At 31.4% G+C, this 17,801-nt stretch overlaps 1 protein-coding gene across 1 annotated transcript in view; it reads left to right on the top strand.

Annotated features, from left to right (window-relative positions):
* Nucleotides 1–15,757: 15,757 nt before the first annotated feature.
* Nucleotides 15,758–17,801, top strand: part of LOC118197754 (uncharacterized) — a 45,774-nt gene continuing 43,730 nt past the window's right edge. Inside the window, exon 1 of the mRNA XM_035369296.2 lies at nucleotides 15,758–15,988. Coding sequence (XP_035225187.1) covers nucleotides 15,956–15,988 — 33 coding nt within the window. The 5' untranslated portion in view covers nucleotides 15,758–15,955. The remainder of the gene's footprint in view (nucleotides 15,989–17,801) is intronic.

The raw sequence follows: 17,801 nt of genomic DNA, 5'->3' as shown, positions 1-17,801 counted from the left end.
AGATGTAAGTTGCGACCAGTTCAGTGTACTTTTAAATTTGAGGTGACTGATTTCTGTGGATATGCGTTGAAGAATTTTAGCTTTCCATTTTAAGAAGGTATCTATGGGAAAATTCAGTTGATAGCTTGCTTTAACTATAAATTCGTTGATGTTGTTTTCGAAAGTCTTGTAACAGTAATTTGTAGTCATGTTTCTGACTGGTCTAAATTTTGTACCATAACTCATTAGTGTTTTTAGTTGATGGTTTTGTATGATATTCAGGTTGCCAGTAATTATGTGCTGGTGATGAGAATCTACGTAATTGCTGTAAATTGGTGTCTTACAATGTCATTCTGCAGTTTCATCTATTTCATGGTGGTTAGTAAGCAAGTTGCTTAAGGTCCTTTGATATTTAAATGCAATCATTGGTATAGTGTCAACTGCGGGGAAGTAATCTTTACAATCTCTGATGATTCTTGAGAAATGAATATTGTCAAACTGCGGATGCAGAAAATTGACTTTAAAATAAATTTTGCGTTGAGTGAGACTATTAGAGAGTCTGAAAAGACTAAAATCAAGAATCATGTCTTTAATGATTTGTATGTCGTCGTAGCTTTCTTGAATGAATTTTTTTAGTTTGATAAGGAATTTATTAGTACAGGAGTGTAACCAGTTGAGAAGTTTCTTGGGAAAACAGTCTGAGTCAAAAAAACATTTCAATTGTTTTTTCAATGCAAGTGTATCCAAAGTGGATAAAAATCTCGCATTATTTTTTATTTTGCTTCCTCTTTTTCCTCTCTGCGTTTTGATGCTGTAGAGTTTAAATTGGCTGAAAATAGACTTCTTAGAAGTATCTCTATGACTATGTATATAAGTGTTAAGTCCATATGGATAAAGTGAACGTTGTTTTAGTATATAGAGAGATTCCTGAAAAATTCGTGTTTTGTGATTGGGTATTATATCTAGTATCTGAAGTTGAATAGAGTTGAAGTCATGGTGTTTAAAGTGTTCTAATTCTGCTGTGTTAAGTTGTGATGGTGTACTTATTTTAATGTTATTTTTTTGTGCGTTGAATTTTTTGATTTGAGCTCTATGGTTATTGATTCGAAAGTTAAGATTGTTTTTAGTCTGTCCTATATATTTAATATGTCAAGTACCGCATGTAATCATGTAAATACAGTTAAATGTTTTTCATAGAAATTGTTTTTTGGGTTTACCTGTAGCAGGCATGGCGTTAAATTTTCAAGTTTGTCATCTAGTGGAATGACATTTAGTGATTTCAATATGAGTTAAACTAGCAAGATATAAAAGTAAGGAGGCTGCTAACCTTCAATACAGTAAAGTTTTTGTATAAGAACTTTAAAACTTAAAAAGGTTGGAGATAATATATAAAGTGGGTACATTAGGTAAGAGATAAATAGCGCTAATAGCTGCTATTTAGCATATCAAATGTTGTATGAACTTAAATCCATTTAGTGCGAATACAAGTTATTATTACTTGCGCAATTGCTGCAAAGTTAGTTAATAATAATTTATTTCCTAAACCGTATTGATTAATTGATTATATTATCTCCTAAGTTTAATTAAAGTAGAATTATTTTAAAAGTGTGCATCCATACTGGTAAGTTATATTTTGAAAGATGTTTTGAAGTAATTTGAAAGCAAAATGTTAATAATGTTTTAACGGGGACTGGAGTTAAATCATCACGAAGAATAATATTACAATTGTAAAAGTAAAAATTAAAACATGTAATTATTGTCATTGATCGGAAATTAGTTGACTTTTCAAGGGGAACAAACCAATTCCCGTTCAATGATCAATAATTGATAGAAATACGTAAATATGAAAGTGTTTCGTCTTTACTCGAGTTATAAATTAAAGCCAAACCGGCAATTCTAGTCAGGCCAAATATTTCCGCGAATAGTTGTTACTCAAAGAACTGATTCTCATGAAGCATTTTAGTCAATTCAATTTGGAGTAAAAATCAATTACTGTAGAGAAATCTTGTAAAACTCGAGTAATCGTCCCCGACACTGTCATCTTTATGTATTTGAGTACTATATTATTTGTAGAAATTAAACATTGGAAATTGTCATTATGAAATCGAAATCAAAGTAAAGTTGAAATAAACATAGAAGATTATAAAAAAGATAAATAATGCAAACTTTGCAAAAACAAATCAAAGAGAACATAAAAATAATATAAAAATAAAATAGAAAATAATATAAATAAGATCAGTGAATGTACATGAAGATATAAAGGCCAGAAAGGTATTAAGTAACTTACATTCTTTCTAGTGGGGGAGTTGGCAGTGTGTTCTCTTCGTGTCTGACTCAGAAGTGTAGGGTGTCCGAAAATTCTTAGCGCCAGTAGGGGCTTTGAATTATATCAGTCGGCAAGACTTGGGTGAAGAAATTTATGGTAGTGGGTGGGACTTGGAAATCTTGAGGGATGTATTTTGTGGAGTTCTTATCTGAGAGAGACCGTCTGTTAAGATTTTTTTAAAAATACTAGTGAATGGAAATTAATTAATTTCTGGCTAATTGTCGTGTCGCAATGATTAAGAATTTAAGAAAGGAAAAAGGCATTTTCGCTATCCAAGAGCTAGTAGACAGTCTAAAGGCAGGAAATAGGCCCATTTTTTTAGTAACAGTATAGTAACAGTATATGTCTGAAGACAATTAGCTTTTTACAATATATACAATTGAGTAATTACACTATATACAAATCTTTCAACTGACAGTCATCCAACTTATACCGCCTTCTCAGGTTTAGGAATAAATTATCATATCCCTATCAGTTAAATGATTTAGAGTGAGTATTTAACGCCTGCTCTTTTAAGGCAATGGTTGATAAATTGAAAGGGAATTAGATTATTTTTGAGAATTTTGATAAGGATCAAAATTTCACGTTGTAAATCTATTGTATCTGTGCATATAGTTTTAATTCGTTGTATTTGATTAATTATAGTATTGTTAATTACTTTTTTGGATATGTTGGAGTTCCAATTTATTAATTTGTTAGTATTGAAATTGAAGTTTCTTGTTTTGTCAAAAAGTAAAATTTTTTTGTAGTTAATGATTTGAAGATCTAGAAAGTCTATGCTATTTTGTGAATTATTAGTTTTATTAAGTTTAAGACAATTCGGATAAATGTCGGAGTTTTCAATTTTACCAAAATTATTAATTGTAATAAGGTCATCAATAAATCTGTAGGTGTGTTTGTAGTAATTTAACTCTTGTGGTTGTAGATTTTTTTGGAAGTTAAATTCTTTGACAAATAAAAAGATATTACAGATCGAGGTGCTGGAATGTAAGCCCATTGGCAATCCTCTGACTTGTTTAAAAAGTTGATTTTGAAACTTGATGTAGTTATGAAAAAGTGTGCATTTTAGGTAGGTTTTCCATTTGTCAAGAGTCATGATATTGAGTATATTAGGGAAAAGTTTTGGTAGATCAAGTAGACTGGTATAGATTTCTTCTAGAGGAAGTGAGGTATATAAGTTTTCAAAATCATAGCAGTTAATGTTTTGGATGTTAATGGTATGAATGGTATTAATGACAGGAGTGTTATTATGAATGATTCAGCAATAGTTATGATTAGTGTTACAATCATTGAAAATAAATTTACAGATTTTATTAAGTTGAATTGAAAAATAATAGTCTATATTTTTCTTGTAATTATTAGTTCCATTAGCTATAAATCTAAATTTTAATGGTGTTTTATGGAATTTGGGAATCGCATAAAGATTAGTAAATCTGTTGTAGTTTGCATTGAAAGTAATATTGAGTTTCTTATGAAAAGTTTTAATCCTGTTTATTATAGATGTTTCTGTAAGGTTGGCTGATTGATAAGTAGTTGCGTTGAGAAGTTCTTTATGAATAATCTCAGTGTAGAATTGTTTTCATATAATGCTAAAGTTATTAGTTGCTTTATCTATTTTTGTAATAGTAAAAAGCTGTTTTAATTTACTAATATCAGATGTAAGTTGCGACCAGTTCAGTGTACTTTTAAATTTGAGGTGACTGATTTCTGTGGATATGCGTTGAAGAATTTTAGCTTTCCATTTTAAGAAGGTATCTATGGGAAAATTCAGTTGATAGCTTGCTTTAACTATAAATTCGTTGATGTTGTTTTCGAAAGTCTTGTAACAGTAATTTGTAGTCATGTTTCTGACTGGTCTAAATTTTGTACCATAACTCATTAGTGTTTTTAGTTGATGGTTTTGTATGATATTCAGGTTGCCAGTAATTATGTGCTGGTGATGAGAATCTACGTAATTGCTCTAAATTGGTGTCTTACAATGTCATTCTGCAGTTTCATCTATTTCATGGTGGTTAGTAAGCAAGTTGCTTAAGGTCCTTTGATATTTAAATGCAATCATTGGTATAGTGTCAACTGCGGGGAAGTAATCTTTACAATCTCTGATGATTCTTGAGAAATGAATATTGTCAAACTGCGGATGCAGAAAATTGACTTTAAAATAAATTTTGCGTTGAGTGAGACTATTAGAGAGTCTGAAAAGACTAAAATCAAGAATCATGTCTTTAATGATTTGTATGTCGTCGTAGCTTTCTTGAATGAATTTTTTTAGTTTGATAAGGAATTTATTAGTACAGGAGTGTAACCAGTTGAGAAGTTTCTTGGGAAAACAGTCTGAGTCAAAAAAACATTTCAATTGTTTTTTCAATGCAAGTGTATCCAAAGTGGATAAAAATCTCGCATTATTTTTTATTTTGCTTCCTCTTTTTCCTCTCTGCGTTTTGATGCTGTAGAGTTTAAATTGGCTGAAAATAGACTTCTTAGAAGTATCTCTATGACTATGTATATAAGTGTTAAGTCCATATGGATAAAGTGAACGTTGTTTTAGTATATAGAGAGATTCCTGAAAAATTCGTGTTTTGTGATTGGGTATTATATCTAGTATCTGAAGTTGAATAGAGTTGAAGTCATGGTGTTTAAAGTGTTCTAATTCTGCTGTGTTAAGTTGTGATGGTGTACTTATTTTAATGTTATTTTTTTGTGCGTTGAATTTTTTGATTTGAGCTCTATGGTTATTGATTCGAAAGTTAAGATTGTTTTTAGTCTGTCCTATATATTTAATATGTCAAGTACCGCATGTAATCATGTAAATACAGTTAAATGTTTTTCATAGAAATTGTTTTTTGGGTTTACCTGTAGCAGGCATGGCGTTAAATTTTCAAGTTTGTCATCTAGTGGAATGACATTTAGTGATTTCAATATGAGTTAAACTAGCAAGATATAAAAGTAAGGAGGCTGCTAACCTTCAATACAGTAAAGTTTTTGTATAAGAACTTTAAAACTTAAAAAGGTTGGAGATAATATATAAAGTGGGTACATTAGGTAAGAGATAAATAGCGCTAATAGCTGCTATTTAGCATATCAAATGTTGTATGAACTTAAATCCATTTAGTGCGAATACAAGTTATTATTACTTGCGCAATTGCTGCAAAGTTAGTTAATAATAATTTATTTCCTAAACCGTATTGATTAATTGATTATATTATCTCCTAAGTTTAATTAAAGTAGAATTATTTTAAAAGTGTGCATCCATACTGGTAAGTTATATTTTGAAAGATGTTTTGAAGTAATTTGAAAGCAAAATGTTAATAATGTTTTAACGGGGACTGGAGTTAAATCATCACGAAGAATAATATTACAATTGTAAAAGTAAAAATTAAAACATGTAATTATTGTCATTGATCGGAAATTAGTTGACTTTTCAAGGGGAACAAACCAATTCCCGTTCAATGATCAATAATTGATAGAAATACGTAAATATGAAAGTGTTTCGTCTTTACTCGAGTTATAAATTAAAGCCAAACCGGCAATTCTAGTCAGGCCAAATATTTCCGCGAATAGTTGTTACTCAAAGAACTGATTCTCATGAAGCATTTTAGTCAATTCAATTTGGAGTAAAAATCAATTACTGTAGAGAAATCTTGTAAAACTCGAGTAATCGTCCCCGACACTGTCATCTTTATGTATTTGAGTACTATATTATTTGTAGAAATTAAACATTGGAAATTGTCATTATGAAATCGAAATCAAAGTAAAGTTGAAATAAACATAGAAGATTATAAAAAAGATAAATAATGCAAACTTTGCAAAAACAAATCAAAGAGAACATAAAAATAATATAAAAATAAAATAGAAAATAATATAAATAAGATCAGTGAATGTACATGAAGATATAAAGGCCAGAAAGGTATTAAGTAACTTACATTCTTTCTAGTGGGGGAGTTGGCAGTGTGTTCTCTTCGTGTCTGACTCAGAAGTGTAGGGTGTCCGAAAATTCTAAGCGGCAGCAGGGGCTTTGAATTATATCAGTCGGCAAGACTTGGGTGAAGAAATTTATGGTAGTGGGTGGGACTTGGAATTCTTGAGGGATGTATTTTGTGGAGTTCTTATCTGAGAGAGACCGTCTGTTAAGATTTTTTTAAAAATACTAGTGAATGGAAATTAATTAATTTCTGGCTAATTGTCGTGTCGCAATGATTAAGAATTTAAGAAAGGAAAAAGGCATTTTCGCTATCCAAGAGCTAGTAGACAGTCTAAAGGCAGGAAATAGGCCCATTTTTTTAGTAACAGTATAGTAACAGTATATGTCTGAAGACAATTAGCTTTTTACAATATATACAATTGAGTAATTACACTATATACAAATCTTTCAACTGACAGTCATCCAACTTATACCGCCTTCTCAGGTTTAGGAATAAATTATCATATCCCTATCAGTTAAATGATTTAGAGTGAGTATTTAACGCCTGCTCTTTTAAGGCAATGGTTGATAAATTGAAAGGGAATTAGATTATTTTTGAGAATTTTGATAAGGATCAAAATTTCACGTTGTAAATCTATTGTATCTGTGCATATAGTTTTAATTCGTTGTATTTGATTAATTATAGTATTGTTAATTACTTTTTTGGATATGTTGGAGTTCCAATTTATTAATTTGTTAGTATTGAAATTGAAGTTTCTTGTTTTGTCAAAAAGTAAAATTTTTTTGTAGTTAATGATTTGAAGATCTAGAAAGTCTATGCTATTTTGTGAATTATTAGTTTTATTAAGTTTAAGACAATTCGGATAAATGTCGGAGTTTTCAATTTTACCAAAATTATTAATTGTAATAAGGTCATCAATAAATCTGTAGGTGTGTTTGTAGTAATTTAACTCTTGTGGTTGTAGATTTTTTTGGAAGTTAAATTCTTTGACAAATAAAAAGATATTACAGATCGAGGTGCTGGAATGTAAGCCCATTGGCAATCCTCTGACTTGTTTAAAAAGTTGATTTTGAAACTTGATGTAGTTATGAAAAAGTGTGCATTTTAGGTAGGTTTTCCATTTGTCAAGAGTCATGATATTGAGTATATTAGGGAAAAGTTTTGGTAGATCAAGTAGACTGGTATAGATTTCTTCTAGAGGAAGTGAGGTATATAAGTTTTCAAAATCATAGCAGTTAATGTTTTGGATGTTAATGGTATGAATGGTATTAATGACAGGAGTGTTATTATGAATGATCCAGCAATAGTTATGATTAGTGTTACAATCATTGAAAATAAATTTACAGATTTTATAAAGTTGAATTGAAAAATAATAGTCTATATTTTTCTTGTAATTATTAGTTCCATTAGCTATAAATCTAAATTTTAATGGTGTTTTATGGAATTTGGGAATCGCATAAAGATTAGTAAATCTGTTGTAGTTTGCATTGAAAGTAATATTGAGTTTCTTATGAAAAGTTTTAATCCTGTTTATTATAGATGTTTCTGTAAGGTTGGCTGATTGATAAGTAGTTGCGTTGAGAAGTTCTTTATGAATAATCTCAGTGTAGAATTGTTTTCATATAATGCTAAAGTTATTAGTTGCTTTATCTATTTTTGTAATAGTAAAAAGCTGTTTTAATTTACTAATATCAGATGTAAGTTGCGACCAGTTCAGTGTACTTTTAAATTTGAGGTGACTGATTTCTGTGGATATGCGTTGAAGAATTTTAGCTTTCCATTTTAAGAAGGTATCTATGGGAAAATTCAGTTGATAGCTTGCTTTAACTATAAATTCGTTGATGTTGTTTTCGAAAGTCTTGTAACAGTAATTTGTAGTCATGTTTCTGACTGGTCTAAATTTTGTACCATAACTCATTAGTGTTTTTAGTTGATGGTTTTGTATGATATTCAGGTTGCCAGTAATTATGTGCTGGTGATGAGAATCTACGTAATTGCTGTAAATTGGTGTCTTACAATGTCATTCTGCAGTTTCATCTATTTCATGGTGGTTAGTAAGCAAGTTGCTTAAGGTCCTTTGATATTTAAATGCAATCATTGGTATAGTGTCAACTGCGGGGAAGTAATCTTTACAATCTCTGATGATTCTTGAGAAATGAATATTGTCAAACTGCGGATGCAGAAAATTGACTTTAAAATAAATTTTGCGTTGAGTGAGACTATTAGAGAGTCTGAAAAGACTAAAATCAAGAATCATGTCTTTAATGATTTGTATGTCGTCGTAGCTTTCTTGAATGAATTTTTTTAGTTTGATAAGGAATTTATTAGTACAGGAGTGTAACCAGTTGAGAAGTTTCTTGGGAAAACAGTCTGAGTCAAAAAAACATTTCAATTGTTTTTTCAATGCAAGTGTATCCAAAGTGGATAAAAATCTCGCATTATTTTTTATTTTGCTTCCTCTTTTTCCTCTCTGCGTTTTGATGCTGTAGAGTTTAAATTGGCTGAAAATAGACTTCTTAGAAGTATCTCTATGACTATGTATATAAGTGTTAAGTCCATATGGATAAAGTGAACGTTGTTTTAGTATATAGAGAGATTCCTGAAAAATTCGTGTTTTGTGATTGGGTATTATATCTAGTATCTGAAGTTGAATAGAGTTGAAGTCATGGTGTTTAAAGTGTTCTAATTCTGCTGTGTTAAGTTGTGATGGTGTACTTATTTTAATGTTATTTTTTTGTGCGTTGAATTTTTTGATTTGAGCTCTATGGTTATTGATTCGAAAGTTAAGATTGTTTTTAGTCTGTCCTATATATTTAATATGTCAAGTACCGCATGTAATCATGTAAATACAGTTAAATGTTTTTCATAGAAATTGTTTTTTGGGTTTACCTGTAGCAGGCATGGCGTTAAATTTTCAAGTTTGTCATCTAGTGGAATGACATTTAGTGATTTCAATATGAGTTAAACTAGCAAGATATAAAAGTAAGGAGGCTGCTAACCTTCAATACAGTAAAGTTTTTGTATAAGAACTTTAAAACTTAAAAAGGTTGGAGATAATATATAAAGTGGGTACATTAGGTAAGAGATAAATAGCGCTAATAGCTGCTATTTAGCATATCAAATGTTGTATGAACTTAAATCCATTTAGTGCGAATACAAGTTATTATTACTTGCGCAATTGCTGCAAAGTTAGTTAATAATAATTTATTTCCTAAACCGTATTGATTAATTGATTATATTATCTCCTAAGTTTAATTAAAGTAGAATTATTTTAAAAGTGTGCATCCATACTGGTAAGTTATATTTTGAAAGATGTTTTGAAGTAATTTGAAAGCAAAATGTTAATAATGTTTTAACGGGGACTGGAGTTAAATCATCACGAAGAATAATATTACAATTGTAAAAGTAAAAATTAAAACATGTAATTATTGTCATTGATCGGAAATTAGTTGACTTTTCAAGGGGAACAAACCAACTCCCGTTCAATGATCAATAATTGATAGAAATACGTAAATATGAAAGTGTTTCGTCTTTACTCGAGTTATAAATTAAAGCCAAACCGGCAATTCTAGTCAGGCCAAATATTTCCGCGAATAGTTGTTACTCAAAGAACTGATTCTCATGAAGCATTTTAGTCAATTCAATTTGGAGTAAAAATCAATTACTGTAGAGAAATCTTGTAAAACTCGAGTAATCGTCCCCGACACTGTCATCTTTATGTATTTGAGTACTATATTATTTGTAGAAATTAAACATTGGAAATTGTCATTATGAAATCGAAATCAAAGTAAAGTTGAAATAAACATAGAAGATTATAAAAAAGATAAATAATGCAAACTTTGCAAAAACAAATCAAAGAGAACATAAAAATAATATAAAAATAAAATAGAAAATAATATAAATAAGATCAGTGAATGTACATGAAGATATAAAGGCCAGAAAGGTATTAAGTAACTTACATTCTTTCTAGTGGGGGAGTTGGCAGTGTGTTCTCTTCGTGTCTGACTCAGAAGTGTAGGGTGTCCGAAAATTCTAAGCGGCAGTAGGGGCTTTGAATTATATCAGTCGGCAAGACTTGGGTGAAGAAATTTATGGTAGTGGGTGGGACTTGGAATTCTTGAGGGATGTATTTTGTGGAGTTCTTATCTGAGAGAGACCGTCTGTTAAGATTTTTTTAAAAATACTAGTGAATGGAAATTAATTAATTTCTGGCTAATTGTCGTGTCGCAATGATTAAGAATTTAAGAAAGGAAAAAGGCATTTTCGCTATCCAAGAGCTAGTAGACAGTCTAAAGGCAGGAAATAGGCCCATTTTTTTAGTAACAGTATAGTAACAGTATATGTCTGAAGACAATTAGCTTTTTACAATATATACAATTGAGTAATTACACTATATACAAATCTTTCAACTGACAGTCATCCAACTTATACCGCCTTCTCAGGTTTAGGAATAAATTATCATATCCCTATCAGTTAAATGATTTAGAGTGAGTATTTAACGCCTGCTCTTTTAAGGCAATGGTTGATAAATTGAAAGGGAATTAGATTATTTTTGAGAATTTTGATAAGGATCAAAATTTCACGTTGTAAATCTATTGTATCTGTGCATATAGTTTTAATTCGTTGTATTTGATTAATTATAGTATTGTTAATTACTTTTTTGGATATGTTGGAGTTCCAATTTATTAATTTGTTAGTATTGAAATTGAAGTTTCTTGTTTTGTCAAAAAGTAAAATTTTTTTGTAGTTAATGATTTGAAGATCTAGAAAGTCTATGCTATTTTGTGAATTATTAGTTTTATTAAGTTTAAGACAATTCGGATAAATGTCGGAGTTTTCAATTTTACCAAAATTATTAATTGTAATAAGGTCATCAATAAATCTGTAGGTGTGTTTGTAGTAATTTAACTCTTGTGGTTGTAGATTTTTTTGGAAGTTAAATTCTTTGACAAATAAAAAGATATTACAGATCGAGGTGCTGGAATGTAAGCCCATTGGCAATCCTCTGACTTGTTTAAAAAGTTGATTTTGAAACTTGATGTAGTTATGAAAAAGTGTGCATTTTAGGTAGGTTTTCCATTTGTCAAGAGTCATGATATTGAGTATATTAGGGAAAAGTTTTGGTAGATCAAGTAGACTGGTATAGATTTCTTCTAGAGGAAGTGAGGTATATAAGTTTTCAAAATCATAGCAGTTAATGTTTTGGATGTTAATGGTATGAATGGTATTAATGACAGGAGTGTTATTATGAATGATCCAGCAATAGTTATGATTAGTGTTACAATCATTGAAAATAAATTTACAGATTTTATTAAGTTGAATTGAAAAATAATAGTCTATATTTTTCTTGTAATTATTAGTTCCATTAGCTATAAATCTAAATTTTAATGGTGTTTTATGGAATTTGGGAATCGCATAAAGATTAGTAAATCTGTTGTAGTTTGCATTGAAAGTAGTTGCACAATGTAGTCGTACTTATTTTAAATAATTTTAGAAGGTAAAATTTAAATAATGTTCATTATTTTTAAAAAGAAACTTAAAACTATTAAAGTTTTGAAATTTAACTGCTATATAATTGCTATTTTCTTAATACTTAACAAATTCTTAATCTTCATTAATTTTCATTCCTCCAAAATGGCTGGTTCTCAGTCTAGTATTGGTCCTTATTATTTCTCTGTTTGCATCAATCTCACATACCTGGTGGTCTTTCTTAGTAGAGCCCACCAGCGGCCGAGCATTAAAGTCGCTGAACACTGGTAGTTCGGTTCGAGGTTCGAATCCCGCGAACGGGCTGGCTGCATGGGTGTTTTCGTGGTTTTCCCCATGTGTAACGTGTATACGAGCCAGTTTCCCTTAGAAATTCCTCCACTAAGGCATCCCTCCTCTTAGGCAGATAGCCCTAGTGTGCTTTGCTATAATTAAATACACCAATACACCGAAGGTAAACAAATTTGCAGGGGCGTAGTTAGAGTTTCCAGCGCCCGGGGACACTTGAAGAATTTGCGCCCCTTTCTGTGTGCCAAGAAAATAAAACGTTTCATTAAAAAATTTCGTAGCATGAATTTGGTGCCCGGGGACAAATGTCCCCCCTTGCCCCACCCTAGCTACGCCACTGCAAATTTTTTATATTTGGATGCAAGAAAAGGGGATAAATAAAGTCATTCATGTTCCCCCCCAAAAAACATAATTTTATGCAGTCCTTACACAGTGTTACATCAACTTTACCAAGTATTAAATACATACATTACTACTTCGCACATGTCCGCATGAGCAAACGCATACAAAGAATATATAAACAAACGTATTCAAAGCAGTCTGTTGGCGTATAAAAAATGTCGCCAAAGCAGAATACTAGACTAATTAAAATTATATTGTATTACTAAAATTTTAACATTTTTTTCAGAAAACATTTATTAGAAACATACATATATATTAAGATACTTTTATTTAAATGCATACATTATATAAAATTAGAAAATCTATTTTTTATTAGAAAAAGGCAAGTAGAGTGGATAAAAAAACCTCTACATTTTATAAAATTAGGTTTTAAAACATTAGAAAAAGCTCAGTTGTGAAATGTTACTCCTCCATCTTTCACATATCTGGAATTACATCCATATGCGGAGCACGAAAGTATCATTTTTGAAGTCCGAAACAATGCGCTTACATGCAAAACACTAGCTTCTCACAAATTCTCCATAGAACTGTAATAGTAAGGAAGATCCGCGGGAAATACGATCTGGGAAATGTTCCAAATGTCACGTGGTTCGCATTCCTGTTCCCCTTCAGGGTTGCCGTTTCTCTCTCTAGTACATTACAGCTCTATGCTCCCACCCATCTTCTTTACCACTACCCTTTCCAGAGGACTTTCAGCCCGCCGCATATTTAAAGTGCCCCCATGCCGCACCAACACTCTGTATTTACAAACATCCGTGTCTTCTCCGGGGTTCGAACCCGGGCCCTTCTGTACGGTAGTCAGCGACTCTAATCACTAAACCGGTTGGGCGGCAATGACTCTCATGATACCTATTAATGAATAAGGTATGCTGAGTCACTAAAAATTTATTTTAACTCGTTGTTTTTTTGTTAACAGGTTCTTTACCATAGTAGTAGTAGCATCAATTAATAATACTACTTTCAATCATGGTAGTAGATTTCTTATTTTCTGCTGTGAATACTTTCTCACAATTTTCCCGGTTTGGGCAAAAAATCATATGGTAAACCTAGTAAGAGTTCTTAGAGAATTGAAGAAGAATAAAATGCTATAAAGTGTATGATTTTTGAATTATTAGTGGGTAAGATAATGTAATCAAGAATAAGAAAAGAAAGAAAGTCTTTGATTTTCTCTGATTGTCTATTAAGAGAGGAATTTTTATGATAACTGTAAATATGAACTGAAAAAAAAAAATTGAAAATGCACAGGATAAGATCTTGAGATTGCCAATCCAGCCCTTTATTGTCGTGAAAGTGAATTGTGATAGCGTGCACTCAGTGCGAAATTATTTACTGAATAATATTTGAAACTCAGAACTGAGTAATGTAAAATGAGGTTAACTTAATTGATTTTGACAAAGCACTCAAGAGTTATTTGCCTAGGATGAGACATGATTCCGTTGAAAGTATGAATTAAATAAATTTAAGAATTTTTATGATAACTGTAAATATAAAATGAAATATCAAACAAAAATTTAGGAAATAAATATAAATAAAGCTTAGATAATTGATCATTTGCACGTCACAGAAATCTACAGCATTAATTTAAAGCAATTAAAAAATATCAACACGAGTGAAAAAAGAATAACTTTTATTATCCCATACGTTTTTAAGTCCCCAGTAAATAGAATCTCGCATATTTGGGCAAGACTAATATTAAGATAAGCAAAACTCATCAGAAAGCCGTGCGAACGAGGCAAGTTACATAGAACTGGTTCTGATAATATTAACTGTGATAATATTACTACTGTGAATACCTACCTACCAAGAAGATCTAACCTAACCTTCTTGGTGAATATTAACGTGACAATGGAAATGAAACTAGATGCCATAAAGAGAATGGACAAAGGGAAAAATGTAAACAAAATTAACACGGATTTAGGCGTTGGTCGGACTACTTTGATAGGGTGGTAAAAGGAAGATGTCCGAAATCGATTCTTGGTGTGTGAAAAGAGCAGATACGGATAGTTTAAAGGAAAGAAAAAATATGAAAGTTGGTGAATACGAAAAAGGGAGAGAGGCACAGGGAACACCTATTTCAGAACCAGTTTTGCAAGAGAAAGCCGTAAAATTTTTTGATGAATTTCAATATAATTTTTCTTACTTTTTGTATGTAAGTTTTTATTACTCAATTATCATTGGAAATTTGTTCATTTTATGACTCCTATTGTGCTACAAATGTCTAGAGTAATTTACAGTTAAATATTAAAGAGTTCTGGAAAACTCACCCATTATTCCTTAAAACTCGACTTTCCGGAAACTCGACACTCTCTCAGTCTATATTAAATGTGTGGGATTGTAGTGTAATTGTTGTGAAAATCAGAACGAGTATGTTCAGTTATTGTATCGTGTATGTTGTTTATGCAAAACTGAGATTCCATATGCTGAGCTAAAAGTTCCGCTTTCTCAGTTTCAATGTACTGGATCCTGTCCGAACCTCTAAGCCGGTGGATATTATTGTTGCATCTTTTATGCCTTAAAATCACTTTTCAGATAGAGTTGCCATCCGTGGAGAGTGACTTAAGGTAGCCCAGTTGAGTTGTGCTTGATTATTTGAAAGAGACCTAACCGATGGACAAATCTGTCCGCATAGCTGTGTAGCTGTCTTCCCCCAAATCCAGACAGCTACACAGCTACCGTGGTTTGGCAGTTTGCACACGCAGGTGGGCCTGCTCTGTCTTTGGTGCACAAATAAGATTCGTGATTTTCACCACAGTGCAAGCAACGTGGCTTGGAACCCGTTGACAGCGAAAACACTGCAATGACCCAGCTCTGCCTTTATATTATTCTACGGATATTTTCATACCCAGTGTGAAGATATTTTGGTTACCATCTTTACGGTCAAGACAGGGGCGTAGCTAGAGGGGGGCAAGGGGACATCTGTCCCCGAGCGCAGGATCCAAGGGGCGCCAAACTGATGTTACGACATTTTAGAATTAAATGTTTTCCATCCTTGGCAAGCAGAAGGGGGCGCGAAATCTTCAGTTGTCCCTGGGCGCTGGAAACCCTAGCTACGACTCTGGGTCAAGAGTCACTAAAAATAAGGTTGATAACCTTCGATTATTCGAAGTTGATAACCTCTTGGTGAATCAGACAATCTCTCTCCGGCCTATTATAGTTTTACAAACGGTCACGAGAAATTTCACAAAATGAATAAAAAAATTGTATTTATACGACAGAATCTAGAAAGCAATTCACATGCAGGAACATTGAAGGAAAAACGCAGAAAATAACCAGTCTAATTTTGGCTGAGTAGGAGGTTGAATATCTTACAAAATTGGTTTCTTTTTTTTCACCCTAGGGGAAGAAAATTTTAGCGGCTGCAAAACTGAACGTATCGCAGAATAAGAGTAGGGAAAGTTTAAAAGTCTGTGAAAATTACGTACGTCACAATTAAATGATAGTAAATTGTAACGAAAGGACTTGCCATTAATAGAGAAAAGTACATTGTAAAAAATACGGTTTTCCATTATTTATATTTTTATTAAGACCCGAATTTTTAAATTGTTGATTAATCATGCTATCTTCATGGAGAGCTGCTGGGAAAAAAGTAGGTTTTTAATGCATTTATTTATAGTTTGTCGTAAAATTTCTGTAATAGATTTGTATTTCTTAACCCAAGGGTTGGCTATCTGACAGCAATCGCTACTTGCAGAAGTTTATGATTTCGTTGATTGCTGAGTATGCATAAAAATAGCTAGTCACATTTTTTCTACACAAATAATTTATATTCATATCAAATTGCATTGCGAAATCTTTGAGGGGAATGATTTTCATAGATTATGAATTTGAAGGTGTATTTTATTAAGATAATTACCGTGCGGTTGAATTTCGTGATAGTAAATTGTAACGGTCAGGCTTGCCATTAATAAAGAAAAGTAGATCATATAAAATCTCGTTTTCCATTATTTTTATTTTAATTTAGATAGTACGTCCCAAATTGTTAAATTGTAATTTCATTGTGCAATCTTCATGGAGAGGTAGCTGCTGGGGGGGGGAAGTAGGTTTTTAAGAGATTTATTTATAATTCTAGTAGTATTTATAGTTTGTTGTAAAATTTCTGTTATAGATTTATATTTCTTATCCCGATGGGTGACTGTCTGACAGCAATCGCTACTTTGCAGAAGTTTATCATTTTGTTGCCTGTTGAGTACACATAGAAATAGTTAGCCAAATTTTTTCTTCACAAGTAATTCATATTCATATCAAATCATATTTTAAAATCTTTCAAGGGAATGGTTTTCATAGTTTTTGAATTTCAAGGTGTATTCTGTTGTGTATTCTATTAAAATAGTTACCATGCGATTGAATTTCGTGTTATTAAATTGCAACAATCAAGCTTGCCATTAATGTATATCGTAAAAAATCGTGCTTTCAATTATTTATATTTTAATTTAGGTAGTATGCCCTGAATTATTAAATTGCAAATTCATCAGGCTATCTGCATGGAGAGATAGCTGCTGGGGTGGAAAAGTAGATTTTTAAAGGCATTTACTTATGATTCAAATATTGATAGTTTGCTGTAAAATATCTTGTTATATATTTGTATTTCTCAACCCAATTGTACACTGTCTGACAGCAGTCATTATTTACTGAATATTATAATTTCATTGCCAGTTAAGAATTTCTTTATGTACAGAAATATTGGTAAAATCCTAGTATACGGTGCAGCCTTGGCGCGACTTTGAAAATTATCGCCAACACCAAAAATGATCCAAAGAAAGTCTGTATATATATATACTATACACTATATGCTATGTGTGTATATACATAGTATATATACTATATACCTAGTATACACTATGTTTAACTATATATATTTTCTTTGAATGACCCGTTAACTACTCATCGTATATGTCCCGTTTTTACTGATCATAAAGTCGCCAAAAGTAGCCAAATCCCGTGTGCACCGGATACTAGGATTAAACCGAAATATTTAGCTAGAATTTTTCTTCACAAGTAATTCATAATTATATCATTCGTATTGTGAAGTCTTTCAAGTGAATGATTTTCATATTTTTGAATTTAAAGGTCTCTTTTATTGAAATGTTGACAATGTGATTGATTTTTGTGTTATACTTACTTCCTTGTTAAAGCGGCTACTGTGCTTAGTTGCCAAAACTTAATCATTCTAATCTATAATGAGTAAATTTTAGAAATGTTGACAAAGCCTTATGTGGTGATCATTTTAACTACAAAGTATCCTTGATCTTATTATTATGCTAATCACGAGTTAACATTTTAGAAGTAAGCTAAGCTGAGATACTAATTTTAAGTTATAAATGGTAGTGTAATTAATTTTTTGGTTGATCTTTGGATTATGGTAACTTGGCGATTTCTTGGCGAAAATTTGGCAACCAACT

The sequence above is a fragment of the Stegodyphus dumicola genome, chromosome 7, assembly GCF_044657685.1.
Source record: "Stegodyphus dumicola isolate Sdum_Otavi_A_Nest chromosome 7, ASM4465768v1".
NCBI lineage: Eukaryota > Metazoa > Arthropoda > Arachnida > Araneae > Eresidae > Stegodyphus > Stegodyphus dumicola.
This window is presented reverse-complemented; position numbering and strand designations above follow the sequence as displayed.